The sequence below is a fragment of the Epinephelus moara genome, chromosome 8 (assembly GCF_006386435.1).
Source record: "Epinephelus moara isolate mb chromosome 8, YSFRI_EMoa_1.0, whole genome shotgun sequence".
Classification (NCBI taxonomy): Eukaryota; Metazoa; Chordata; class Actinopteri; order Perciformes; family Serranidae; genus Epinephelus; species Epinephelus moara.
In genome coordinates, this window is record NC_065513.1 from 38004006 (window position 1) to 38019104 (window position 15099).

The 15099-nt window shown below is 39.9% G+C and overlaps 1 protein-coding gene across 1 annotated transcript in view; it reads left to right on the forward strand.

Annotated features, from left to right (window-relative positions):
• The window catches only part of LOC126394771 (phospholipid-transporting ATPase ID-like), a 64236-nt gene that overhangs the window by 29342 nt on the left and 19795 nt on the right, over nucleotides 1-15099 (forward strand). The window contains exons 4-9 of the mRNA XM_050051816.1: nucleotides 2668-2781; nucleotides 3659-3757; nucleotides 8613-8674; nucleotides 11646-11718; nucleotides 13896-13966; nucleotides 14132-14214. Of these exons, the coding sequence (XP_049907773.1) occupies nucleotides 2668-2781; nucleotides 3659-3757; nucleotides 8613-8674; nucleotides 11646-11718; nucleotides 13896-13966; nucleotides 14132-14214 (502 nt within the window). The remainder of the gene's footprint in view (nucleotides 1-2667; nucleotides 2782-3658; nucleotides 3758-8612; nucleotides 8675-11645; nucleotides 11719-13895; nucleotides 13967-14131; nucleotides 14215-15099) is intronic.

The following is a 15099-nucleotide window of genomic DNA, read 5'->3' on the forward strand; positions in this document are numbered from 1 at the left end:
TTACTTACTAAAACTTGCGTCTGAAAAAAATCCAGGGAGCGATAAAGTTGCCACAAGAACATAATTCAGAAAGCAGTTTAGTAACAAACAAATGTAATTTCCAGGAGACATCGTTGGGGTCAAGAGCCATGAACCTTTCAGTTGAAAGGAAGGCATCTGTGTTACATTTGTTCTGCCTGCTGACATTTCCTGACGTGACATTCTGACCATAAATATCCAAAGGACCACAAACACATGCAAATATTTGTTCAAGCCATGAATAGGATTACCTAACATGCTTCTGTTTTATCATCCCGGATGCACAGAGCTAGATTTCCATAATGAAGGTTTTATGGATTCATATAAACACAGTGTGCACACATGGAACCAACGGCTAACACGAAGGGAACCACACTTCACTTTTCAGCTGGTTGTTTGTGGCCAGTTTACACCCAGAAACCCAGTTGTTGTGTTTTATTAGATTATTTGTTGTGCTATCATAAAATATTTTGCCTTTTGATAGATTATTATTATTTTGATACTGAAATACACTGCAAAAAATTAGGGGAACACTTAAATCACACATCAGATCTTGATGAACGAATTATTCAAGTTGAAAATCTTTACTGATGAGCAAAGAACAAAATGATGTAACAACGGTCAATGGAAACTAAAATCATAAACCTAATGAGGGCTGGATTCAAAATCACACCGCAAAAAATTGAAATCACAGGCTGATCCAACTTGTGTGAATTTTATCACGTGACTCAGTAGTGTGTTTGGCCCCTGCGTGCCAATGTCTGGGCATGCTCCTGATGAGTTGGAGGATGGTGTCCTGGGGGATCTCCTCTCAGACCTGGATCAGGCCATCAGTGAGCTCCTGGACAGTGGTGCAATGTGGCAGTGATGGATGCTACGATACATGATGTCCCAAAGTTGCTCAGTTGGATTTAGGTCAGGGGAACGAGAGGGCCAGTCAATGCCTTCGTCATCCAGGAACTGCCTACACACTCTGGCCACGTGAGGCCGGGCATTACCCTGCACCAGGAGGAACCCAGGGCCCGCTGCACCAGGAAGAACCCACGGCCCACTGCACCAGGAGGAACCCAGGGCCCGCTGCACCAGGAAGAACCCATGGCCCACTGCACCAGGAGGAACCCAGGGCCCACTGCACCAGCGTAAGGTCTTACAATCGCTCCGAGGATTTCATCCCGGTACCTAACAGCAGTCAGGGTACTGTTGGCTATGACATGGAGGTCTGTGTGACCTTCCAAGGATATGCCTCCCCAGACCATCACTGATCCACCACCAAACCAGTCACACTGAATGACTTTACAGGCAGCATAATGTTCTCCACGGTGTCTCCAGACTCTTTCACGCCTGTCACATGTGCTCAGTGTGAACCTGCTCTCATCTGTGAAGAGAACGGTCCACCAGTAGAGCACCTGCCAATTCTGGTGTTCTCTGGTGAATGCCAATCGAGCTCGACGGTTCTGGGGTGTGAGCACAGGCCCCACTTGTGGACGTCGGGCCCTCATGCCACCCTCATGGAGTCTGTTTCTGACAGTGTGGTCAGAAACATGCACACCAGTAGCCTGCTGGAGGTCATTTTGTAGGGCTCTGGCAGCGCTCCTCCTGTTCCTCCTCGCACAAAGGAACAGATACCGGTCCTGCTGCTGGGTTGATGCCCTTCTACGGCCCTGTCCAGCTCTCCTCGTGTCACACAGGACACTAGCAGAAGACAAAACTAGAGCAGAATCAGTCAGGAAGGATAAGGAGAGAGCATCTGTGGCCACCACATGTAAAACCATTCCCTTTTGAGAGTTGTCTTGCTTTTGCCTCTCCATTGCACCTGTTGTCACTTTGATTTGCACCAAAGCAGCTGCAAATGATTCACAATCACTTGTGCTTCCTTAATGACAAACTGATAACCCTGAAGTTTAACTGACTTGGTGTTAGACTGTGACCATTAAGTGTTCCCAAATTCAGGAATGGGCTTGTGCACCTTTACACGAAGGAAAGTAATAGATGCTTAACTGCTCCATTAATGTTAAAATGCATTATTAAACAGTTTATCTGAAAATGATCCCATGCTTTCATGTCGCTGTTGTTGAGGAGAAACCTTTTTTATAGCCTTTTAACAGCAGGGGCAGTTCCTTAAGAAAACAGAGGAAATAACTCAACACGCCTTAGTTTAAACTGAGTTATCTTCAGGGAGTCTTGAAGATAACTCAGCTTATCTTGTCAGGGAGCAAGAAACAGTCAATCATGTCTGCATGTCTACTGTTTTCTCACTGATAAACTCATTCAACTGTAACATTTATTACAACTATTTACCTTTTATGGTAGAGGCCGAGAGGACGAAAGGTCAAGTAAATGCTGTAGATGTTTTTCTGAGCAACCTCATGATCGAGAATTTTTGTTTCCCGTTTTGATGGCTGTTTGACCTCGGTGTCACATGGACAAAACATCCCATATTCAGCATGTTGACCACCTACACACAAGAAACTAGAACCCAGTGTGAGGTTCCTCTGGCACTATGTACGTTTGGATTTCTCACCTAATCATAGAGCCTGATTATCTTGAAAAGAGCACATAAGTATAATCAATTCAAACAAGCTTAAATGTCTTGACAGCATTAATCCTGTATTGATTTAACACTATATCTTATCTTTACACCTGTACCAGACGAACGCCATCAAGACCTCCAAGTACAACCCCTTCACCTTCCTACCTCTCAACCTGTTTGAGCAGTTCCAGAGGATCGCCAACGCCTACTTCCTATTTCTGCTGGTGCTCCAGGTGAGCGAAACAAAGGCGCACACATGCATGAAAGGCAACAAGTGAGGCAGCCATCCAACTGTCAAGCAAATTTTATGTAAAATATTTGACATATCTCAAATAATTAAATGCAAATCAGACGTGTTTCTCTAGGGTTGGTTGAAGACATACCGAACGTTTGACACATTCACAAGAAAAGAGTCAGGAATAGCATTATTACTCTTTACAAGGATTTTGTCTCAAGTGGAGAAGATTAAACAATTCCTATTTTTTCTGGGACTTGATGAAACTGTCAGAGGTAACAAACAATGTCGTGAGAATCAGTGTCTCACACACACACTTGCAAACTTGTAGTCCAATGTGACACAATCCGATTCAAGCGACTGCTCTTTCTCACAGTGAAGCTGTGTGTTAACCAAACAGGAAATGTATGAATCAGGTGCAGTTAGATTAAGGAAGTGTAATATCCAGTACAGGAAATTGCCTCATCGTGTGCAGAACAGTCGTGTTGCACCACAGAGGTTGTACGCTGTGGCTACTGCTCTGCTGACAGACAATGAGGAACTGGAGCACAACGGCAGTTTTAAATGAATGGCGTTAAATAGCTTGATTTATTTTCTGTATAAGTTAAAGTCCATGTTGCCTTTTTATGCGTCAGAATTGATGCATTAGGTCTTTAATAAAGCAATATAAAACAACTTTAAAATGTTCTTAGATTCACATCAAAAATAACCCAGCTCCTGCTCATCACATGGCTTAATGTTCAAACAAATTGTTCTCATTTTCTCCTCTGTCTCTCACCCACACAGTTTGTAGTTCCTCTCTGTTTTTGTTTTTCAATTTTCACTTACTATCATATACAAAATTAACTTAAACTGTGCATCTGTGTGCTCCTCAGGTGATTCCTCAGATCTCCTCTCTGTCCTGGTTCACCACAGTCGTGCCTCTGGTCCTGGTGCTGGCAGTCACCGCTGCCAAGGATGCCACTGACGATATTGTAAGTGAATGTGTTTTGCGTAGTGTTTCACCTTTTAACAAATTTTAACGCTTTGATTTTAGAGGTATTTTGGTAATTTTGATAAAAGATCCAAGTGGCATTTACAAAAAGTCTTAAGTAGGGATGCACAACAATATTGGCACGTCATCTGTATCGGCCAATATGGGCTTTAAAATGAACTATTGGAATCGACCAACATGCTTTTTCTTAATTTGCGCAATGAATGGATATTACATGCATTGAAAAGAATTGTATTTCATGTCTCCATCTGCTGGTGGGCCATCATGATAAGAGTATGCATGCGTAATATGATGTTAATTCCAGTACAGAAGACACTTGATGATCACTAAAATTAGGTGGGGGAAAAAGTGGATATATCGATATCAGTATTGGCCAAATTAGTTGTTAATCATCGGCATATTGGATATCGGCAAAAAATACAATATTGTGCATCCCTTGTCTTGAGTCTTTAACTTGCCTTAAGATGCAGGGGCCGGTTGCACAAAACACCTTACGTCAAGATTTTCCTTTAAAGTCCAGGTTAAGACTTTCTTAAAATAAAATCAGTTGCACAAAACACATCTTTTCTTTCAGGTCTCCTTAAAATGTTCACTTATGTTCCTTATCTTGGTCTTACACTTAAGGAATCCCTTTAAGTTAGTTAAACTATTGCACTAAAGACATTAGGTATCACAAATTTGAGCGCAAACAAACAAACGGTTATCATAAAACTATTGTATTTTACCACTGTACAATTTCTTTAAATGCTGTAAATGCCTTAACATTTTTATTTAACTCTAAGGGATTCTGTGCAACACCCTTAAGTAAGTCCCTCAGTTTAGGAAAAATTAAGTCTGAAGTGCCATACTCATGGAGTCAACTTAAGGTGTTTTGTGAAACTGGTAAATAAGAAAACATGGAGTCACAAATGGCTCAGAGATGCAGACTGTGTGGTGTCTGTTCTAAAAGTTCAGTTTTATATCACAGCAATCTCAAGACTACAGTTTTAGCCACAACATGTAAAATACTACTCCAATAATATTTAAACAAGCTCACTACTGTTTATAACACATCTTTTGACAACAGGAAATGAGAGAAATCAGAAATCAGGAATCATCCTGAATCTAAAATGAGTCTGTATAGTGTGCGCCTTGCTGAAGATGTTGCAACACATATCAACTATTTGGTCTGTTGTCTGAAAAATAAGTAAGCACAGCATATTTTCCAGCTGATCAGGGAATTATTTTTATCAACTCTGAAGTGAACTACCTTAATGACATGTCGTCCTAGTTAAGTATCATCAAAACTAAAATACATTGGTGGATTATTTTGCAAAGAGACACAGCACTGTTTGTCATTTCATGTTACCTGATGTTGCTGATATTCACTGTTTCACTAACATCAGCAGGCTCGTGTGCAACGTGCTCCTCTGAACTTGTGTGGTCTCAAACTGGCATTTATCAGTCTGCTCAGCGTCTAAGGATTAAGGTTGCCATGGCGACTGTGTCTCTGTTTAAGTAATGATCCAAGCACATTATAACCTCAGTCATCCTCAGGCTTATTTCCATTATTTAAAAAAAATTAAATAAAAAAGTTTAGGCAAATAGGAGCTAAAATTTTAAAATCGACAGACTACATTCATTGGTGACTTTTCTGTAAGACTATTTCTCATCAATCAGGTTTGTGACAATGGTCTAATGTGGTGACGAAAATTGACGTCACATGGGAGTTCAGACTGATTAAGAAATGACAAACCCCCCCCCCCCCCGAATATCACAGCTNCCCCCCCCCCCCCCTGAATATCACAGCTGACCTGCTGACTCATAGTTCACCAGAAAGTCTTTTTTTATTGTAAATGGACAAACTGTTTTCTTTTTCTTTCACTGCTTTACAGGAACCGAAACAGAACAAAATGCACTTCTTAAACAATGAAAGGAAAATGACTTTGTTTCAGCCGTCAAGGTCAATCAAACAAATGTGTATGTACAGTGTGTGCGCGCGTGTGTGTGTGTTGCACCCAGTAACTTAATGCCAAACCAGCGAGAGGAAATTAGTGTTGTCATGGGTTAAACATTAGCCGAAGGAGGAGAACAGGAGTCTTTTTGTTTAGGAGCTGCAGTGACGATCCTGAACGTGCCTCGCCGCCGGTACCCATCTGTTCCTTTATTGAGGTCACTGGGTTCAGGCTTGACGTGATATTCGTGAGCAGGTACACAGAAACTAGAGACTGGCCATGTATGGCGAGGTGGATGACCTTGCAAAACAAACGCTGAAATAATGCCAGTGTTAGGAAAGCTGCTGTGAAAGGACTGGGTTAACAAACTACTGCCTGCTGAACTGTAGGAATAAAGCAGATATATAGTTTTTGTATTTCTGAAATTGTCCCGATCGTTTAACTTTGTATTTATGGATATAATTTCCACAGTGAATTTGGATCAAGCCTCACTTTACATGAGCTTCACAGGTAGAAAACAATAATCATGTAATGCAGTGGCTCCCAAATTAGGGTTTGATGCATCTACAAGGGATAAAAAACATTAACAAAACAAAAAAGTTGTGCTTATTTTGTCAGATTACATATACTGTTACCTCTCTCAGTGACAGCTTACCAGCTCCGAACCTCAGTTGAGAACACGTGGGCTTATTAACATTAAATTTAGCTTGGCTTGTTATTAGCCGGTAACTAGCTTCTAGTGGCCCGGGCCACTCGACACTTAATCCTGCTGATTATCATCACTCTTTGCTGCATGCTGTCTTCACCGTGACACCCCCGAGAAAGCTGCTTCCCTCCACACGTAATGAAGTACACATAACACTCAGGTTAGCCACAAGGCCTCTGCCCTGAAGCAGGATTTATACTTGTGCGTCAGCTCTATGCAGACCCTATACGCACATTACCTACGCCTTTGTGAGCATTTATACTTGTGCGGTGGTGTGTCTGTCACTCTGCAGTTACACCTCCAGAATACTAATAACACACCCAAAACGCACAATAAACACACATTAAACACACATTAAACATGGCTTAATAGCGACAATTTCAAACACAAGTACACAAATCAGCTTCACTATAACTCGCAGCATCCACAGACAAGCACTTGTCTTTGTCTGGACACATTTTCCCCACGAATACAACATGCTAACATTATTAGCACAAGCCTATGGCATTTTACATTGTAAAGGTTAGCCTAGCAGCTAGTGGACATGTCTTCTTCTCATATAAAACCAGGGACAACAGCAACATTTAACAAAGGTAACGTTACAAAATTCAGCTCCATTACACCTCAGAATGTTCACAGACAAAATTGTCCAATACTAAAGATGGTTTCTAAACAAATATAACATGCTAACGGTTTTAACAAAGCTTATGGCATTTTACATTGTATAAATTAGCCTAGCAGCTAGCTAAGATTTCCTCTACTCATATAAAACCAGGGACGATAGCAACATTTAACAAAGGTAATGTTACAAAATTCAGCTCCATTACAACTCACAAGGTTCACTGACAAAACAACTGTCTTATACTAAACAGGTTTTACAAACAAATATAACATGCTAACGTTATTAGCAAAAGCCTATGGCATTTTACATTGTATAAATTAGCCTAACAAATAGCAGAGATTTCCTCTGCTCATATGAAGCCAGGATAAATCACACACAAGACTTAACATGCTGTTTTGTGGAGGCTTTATTGTTGTTATTGTTTCTTATCTGTGAAATTAAAGTAAACAAAAGCGTTGTTTCCACTGAGGGAAATTGTTTCAGCTCATAGACAGGAGGTCTGCATCGCAACTTTCAGTTACATTTCTGGGGAGGTGTACAACAGGCTATGGTGTAGGTACAGCATTGATTCGATGCAAAAGCATACATCCCGCTTTAAAAGGGAAAAGAGTGAGCCCATAATGATAATATATGAATGTTTTAGTGGAACTAGTCACAACTGGTAGGATTTTGTTTCATTTAAAGGGGTCACAAGCCAAAAAAGTTGTATGGCAACCAAAATTTAATTGGTAGTTCCTTTGCCTGAGGCCTTTAGTCAACCAGATGACACAGAAATCACTTATCAAACACACAGAAGCAGCAGGTCAAGAAGTTTCTGCCAGAAAGTAGAACAGAAAACCCAAAAAAACATTTTCTGGGTTTGACACAGAAAGAACAATTAGGCTACATTTTCTTCTTAATTTTAACTTTCTTTTATACTGTATGTAACACCTGTAATACATATTCATGCTGATTGCTGTTTAACAGAGACAGAAATCTGGACTTAAACCCTTTGGCTTGTGGACAGGTAGATGTACGAGAGCTTCTTGTTCTGGGAAAAGATCTATTAAGTCTTTGTAATATCTGACCTGTGTAAATAGTAAATTTAGTTGTAACTATAAGGGTTAAGAGGTGAACTTGTCTGTTAAGCCAGAGAAACGTTAAAATTGCTTCAGGAAAAAATTGTGAAACACTGCAAGCATTTGAAAGCTGTGTTGGCATTTTAAAAAAAGGGGAAACCACCTGATTGTACTGTTTCAGCTGCCGCCTCTGTGTCTCACTCACAGAAATAAATAGTGATCAGAGTGAAGAGTCATCAGTGGTTCAAGTGGAAGTAGAGGTTTTTTAGAAGGTCAAAAGTCTAATTCAGCTGAATACCTCTAATGGGAGGTTTTCATTTCACACAGTAACATCATGTCCTCCAACATATTAACACCTTTACGCAAAACAACATAAAAAAACCACAACATATCAGTTGTTAACGGATTAGTTTCATGGGAACTTTTGTCAGAACTAATCAGTATTCAGTGGTAAAACTGAGTTTCTTGTGACCTGTTATGACTCATTGTTTTATTGTGTATGTTTCTTTTTCCAGAACCGCCACAGAAGCGACAATCATGTAAACAACAGGAAGGTTCAGGTCCTCATTGATAGAAAGTAAGTTTGAAATACACCTGTGCTCATATATCCAACGTTTCAGGTAGCCACTTGCTGGTTTTGTGTATTTGTAGAGGCACCATCAGGGTCCTTTAACTTTTTTCTGTACAGGTAGGTGTTCCTCAGGGAACCATCTTGGGTGCCCTTTAGCATTATTATGAAGAAGCCTCAAAATAATCCCTCAAGTCATTGTATTTGCTTGTTTCAGCTCTAAGGGTGAAATAAAGCCCACATGCCCATCCCATATATGCAGATGAAGCATACCTCACATAGTTGAAATAGTAGAGCTCAGGTCAACAGGATACAAAAAAAGGGCTCTCCCCCACCCTGCAGCTGCTTCCTGTTGGTTGGACTGGATAGAGTTTACGTTAGGTTGATTAGGATGTTTAATATAGATGTGTTTATGTGTGTGAATGAAGAGGGACATATGTTTGCTTATTGTACCTTGTCTTTAGATGACAGATGACCTTACAGATGTTTTTATGTGTTTTATTTGTTTTTATGTCATTCTGTTGATTGTTAGAGCATGTGGATGCAAGACAGACAATAAAAGTATTATCTTATCTTATCTTATCTTATCTTATCACACAAGGAATATGCAGAGTTGAAACACAGGAATGTACACTAAATATATAAAATAAAGGTAAAAAAAAATATCCATTGATCTTGTCTATAAGCAGAACTGGAAGTCATACAAAGGTAGAAGTGCACTGAAAATATACAGTAAATTATAGACATTAGGGTCCAAATTTTCTAACACAACTAGATCCCACTGAGAAATGTATGTTTTCCTTTTTGTAATAATTAAAGCTGTAAGTCTATCTCCCTAAGTAACAGTTGTCAGATTAATGTAATTCTGGTGAACTAAATACTTTTTTATTTAATTTAAATGTCTTTTATGTTTTGTTTGGTGGGTTTTGTTGTTCCCTAAAACCAAATTTAGAGATATTGGACCTCGTGCAGGAAGCGATATACAAACAAATTTCCTCATATTTTTGTTCATGTTGTTCATGATTTGTTTTTATTTTTTTAGACTCATTTATTTTTGGAATTCACCAATGTTTTTTACTTTGCACTTCTGTTAGGTAAGAGAAAATTTAATATATGGGTCGATAAGAAAAAAAAACATCTAATTTTTACACTCCAAATATTGCCTGTCCAATGAAAGGAAATATAAGTTTTAAGTTTGAGGAACATTAAAAAAAACCACATGAGTATCATATAATCAAATTTAGATTATCATGTGTTTTATAGTGATTTTAATGATTAGATTATTAAATTATTGTGCTTAAGAAATACTGTCAGTCCACTGATCCTAATTAAGACTATAAAAACCCTTGGGCAATGTGGTCTTTTGTTTCCATTTTAATGTCAGAGCTTTTCATTTTATTTACTGTGCATCTCTCTGCTGACACGGCATTTACAGCATCACAAATGTTACGACCGTTATTGGGTTTTTATTTTTCCAGTAACATCATTACTGATGCTCTGGAAAATCACATTTCCTTTGTTAAGTTCATCTCGCAGTGCGTCTTTTTCATTACTGCAGAACTTTTTCCCCTTACAGCCTTTTTTTGGTGGCGTCTTTCCAACTGTTGGACGTGTGTCAGAGTACACCTGCCTTTATAGTGTTAAGGGGGCACTACTAATGCTGATAGGATACTTATGATGAAGTGGGATTCATCGTCCAGAAACAGTACCAGAGCTCATGACCTCATTGCCCTCAGTAATAACTAGCCCTGTGTGAAGTGATAGTAAAAGGACAGAAGAAGTTAATCATGTTGGAAAATAAAATCGGAACCAGCTGTAATAGAAAAATTAACAAGGAATGATCAGTCAATTGATCAGTTATTTGCTGTCTGTACAGACGTAGTACAAGAAAGACAATTAATGACAACAACATGTTATAATTAATATTATTGCTGAGCTGAGGTATGTAAATGTGTACCGTAATAACCCAACATTACCAGTGTTTCCACTCAAGGCACCAACTGTATATTTAGATATGTATGGTGCACCAGATATAAATAGTTGCATTTATGTTGTTTCTTTTTTCCATCTGGGTTTGCACTTGATGGCCTTTGCCCAGTGCCCACTGTTTAGGGCGCCACGGGAAGCAGCTGCAGGATGGTGGGAAGAGACTGTATGTTTCCTGTTGACTTGATGTCAGGGAGTGCTTGATTTGTTGTGTTGGACCTGGAGTACAAACATCATTTTCCACAGTGTAGTTGGGAAAAAGTGGAGGAATTGCAAGTTTTTGCCATTGAATGAAGCCGATTTTGTTCCCAGCAAGACTGTGAATGTGAATATTATTATTAGAGATGCATCTTTGAATCAATACTGATGCAGGTTTGGTATCAGAGGCCTGATGGAGGGTAAAATTTAATTGTACAAGAGTTAAAACTGTTGTGGTAGTGCTCAAACTAATGATTTCTCATATTTGATGAGTGCATTAATTATTTTTTCAAATACACTGTTTATTAAGTATTTTATAAGAGGTGAAAACAAATGACAAATGATCATGTCAGATTGATTGTACTCAGTGTAAAGGTTAATTTCTTCTATTAGTTATAAGACGTTTTATAATTATTGCAAACATTCACTAAGTTCTCTTTGAGCATTAGCAAACTACAAAGAGATTAAAGTAAAAACTGTCCTCCCCTCAAATTTGAAGTAACAGCACAGGCTGACGGGTGAAACAGAAAACCCTGAAAATCATTAAATATTTATATTCCAGACAACTTTTTAAAACTCTGGCTATTGTTGGCAGACAGATACACAGACAGACAATACAGGAAAGTGGCAGGAAACTGCGGTGAGGGAAGGGGACGAATATTAGGATGACCTTGGTTTTCAGTGCTTATTTATGGGCAGTTTATTTTCTGACTATCCTCAAAGAAAAAGGGAAAAGAAAACAGTTTCTCTGAGCTTAGCACAGAGTCACTAATCAGCTCCTGTTTCCTGTTCTTAGACTGCGGAGCGAGAAATGGATGGACGTCCAGGTGGGAGACATCATCAAGCTGGAAAACAACCAGTTTGTCACTGTGAGTAAAGAGTATTAAAATGTCTTGAATTCAGAGTGGATGAGTCTGAAATGTTTTAAGTCACAACAAAGCAAATGGACCTGCGCCTTTCTAGTCTTCTGACTGCTCAAAGCACTTTTACACAACACGTCACATTCACCCATTCACCCATGCCCCTCTTTTTAACCCCTCTACGCATTTAGATCACACAATGAGTCTGCGTCGTTAAACTAAGGCCCTGCTAGCCAGCCTGCATGTTAGTTTATTTTTCTCTATCCAGTAAACACAGAGTATCTGTGCGTTCTAATACCCATACTACCATACTATATACTATGCCAGAGAAAGATATAGTGTGTCCCAACACATAGTAGCCCCTTTTACACTGCCAGATTTTCTGTGAATGTTGGGCCGTTTTGCCGGCAAGCTGCGAGCGTTTAGACACACAGAGCCGGATTGGCGAGTTGATCCGAGGCGCCCAATTTTACACCTCATAGGGTAGAAATATTGGCGGGACCCTTTTAGTTTAAACAGACCGAGGCGGCCTTCCACAACAGGAGGGGCTGTTGAAGACTTGTGGGAGGAGCTGTTGATGACCCCGCACGTGCGACCCACTGGCGGTGGATAAACAGGGAACAAGGAAGCAGGATAGCTGCTCACTAATAATTAGTGATTAGTATCCTGCTTCCTTGTTCCCTGTTCCTTGTTCCGCTTTTGTACCAAGAGGGAAACACAAACCTGACAGACACTGTAAAGATGAGCAACTAGGGAGACAAGGAATTGCGCGCCCTCCTTGCCCTCGCAAACGAAGAGGCCATTAACCATCAGATGACGAGGACGGTGAAGGACGGGCCAACTTATGAGAGAACTGCCAAAGGACTGACCAGCCGCGGCTTCCCTCCCACGTCACTGTTTACGTCACACGCTGAGCTACATGTTTTGTTACTTGCTCACGCCCCCCATTGCCCCGAAAAAGGCGCATTCTGTATAAACAAAAGTAGGCAGGTGACATTTTGCTGCACTGCCAATGCTAAAAAAAGACTGATTGGGCTTTCCTGCAAATTTGCACAGTTCCTATCTAAAAAGGGCTAGAATGTCAAATGCAGCATGCCAAAAATACCAGGATGTTCCACTACATTCAGTCTGATTTTGCAGTATGCAAGCCAGCATGGTTTTCTGGCTAATTTGACCCACAATCCTCAACGCAGCGGACAATACCTCACATCAAATGTCAGAAGTCGCAATGATGGATGACAGCGTATTCAAGTAACTGATGACCAGTGGAATAGTAATAACAGGAATATTGATTGTTTAAGTGTGTAATATTCTCCTGTTGAGACTATGAGATAGTAACAGTTGTCCCTATTGGTTTCTTAAAGATGCTTGATTGTGATTGGTCCAGAGTGTAACCTTTGATACCCTGTCATGCAGTTGCATTGTGTATGTAGTTCGCCTTCCTGCTTAAACATTTAGCCTGTTTGTCACCAGCATGTTCATAAACGCTTGAAGTTACAGCACGTCGTCGTCCAGAATAATTTGTACATATTGTGCAAAACAAGACAAAGTAAACACAATAATCATAAATATCACAAACAACAACAGGACATCACTATGAAAATGACAACGATGGAGAACTGCAGATATAAGTTCACTGTCGCAAATATAAAATGTAAGAATCTACAATCTGTGCAGTCGTTACTTTAAAGTTAAAGTAACTCTCTGTACATCTTGCCTCTTGTTGTGCCGTTGTATTCTGTTTGTCACCTTGATTTACAGTTTTACATCTTTCAGTTGACATTTTTCTTTAAACGCTTCATCTTTGGATCGTACAAACAAAGTAAAGCTTCACGTTTGCCTTATAAAGACCTCAAAGATGAGAATGTTGCATCATTAAATTTCTGGGGAGATTGCAGTATTCAGTGTTTGGAGAACGTCTTGTTTTTTTCCTTTGCAAAAGTAAGAACAGCCATAAAGCTGTCAGCAAAGGCAAAGGTTGTAACTGGCGTTCAGTTACGATAAACTCCTGCAGAGATAATTTGATATTTCTGTGATCCTGTGTTATTAATGCCAGAAATCACTGACCTAACCTAGCGTCTGTATGTCTGACAAATTTCCATGTAGCTTCCATGTAGAAAAATTATGTTTTGTTTTCCAGAAAGACAAACAGCAGATTTCAGTGATAAATCCTCCTGTACTTTCAGGCCGACCTCCTGTTGCTCTCCAGCAGTGAACCACTCAACCTGGTGTACATCGAGACGGCAGAACTGGATGGGTCAGTCTGTTTTTTTTGTCTAATGTCATGTCATCTCATTTCTTTTCTTCCCGCTCACTTACTTTTCCTCCTCTTCCCCTTACTTCTCGTCAAACTTCTCTTCCTTTTCCCAACCACTTTATGTTCCTTCTCACTTTATCGTCCTCCTCTCCTCCTCTTCCTCAGGGAGACAAACCTGAAGGTGAGACAGGCCCTGACTGTGACAGGAGACCTGGGAGAGGATATTGAAAAACTGGCAGACTTCAACGGTAAGACTGCTAGAGTACGGCCAACTGTTGGTTTCTGAAATTGCAAGAATGCAGGGAATATAAACACACACATTTTCACGGTTTCTGAGGCAGCAGAAAACTGGGATAAGGGCTTATCTAGGTTCCCTAAAACCAAGATATGATGTTTACATGCACAACACATAACCAGGGTGTTCCAAAAACAGATAAGAACCAGGATACTGGTCGTATAAACACTTTGATAAAGACAATAAACCTCCTCTATTACATGGAGAAGCTGCACAGTCACAAATAGCATTCAACTTTTTCAGCATTGACGCAAAAAAACAAAATATATTCAGGTAGAAAAAAAGGTTCACATTTAGATTAGATATTTAAATGAAAAGTATAAGTGTTGATGTTGGGATGAGCTGGTATGAAACTCGTATGAAACAAGTGTCCAGTACAGACAAAGTATTTTTAACGAGCATGAGTATCACCTTTGTAAATAAAACATCAAAATTCATATTTGGTAGCTGCTGTGTCACGTCTCATGTAGGCCAGATAGTCAGCCACACACACACACACACACACACACACACACACACACACACACACACACACACACACACACACACACACACACCGCTTCCTCCTGTTACACACATAACTGCTGCAGCTCTGTTGTCACCCAGCCGTCACACACACACAATCTCACCATCATCACAGGCAGCCATTGAGAAACAACCAGTGTTGGGCAAGCTACTTGGAAAGTGTAGTGAGCTAAGCTACTAGTTACTCTAATATTAAATGAAGCTTCACTACATCAAAGCTATCACCCTCAGAAATGTAGCAAGCTAAGCTACAGCAAAATGAAAGTAACTAGTGCAACTACATCCAAGCTTTTTACTAAATTGAACCAACTTC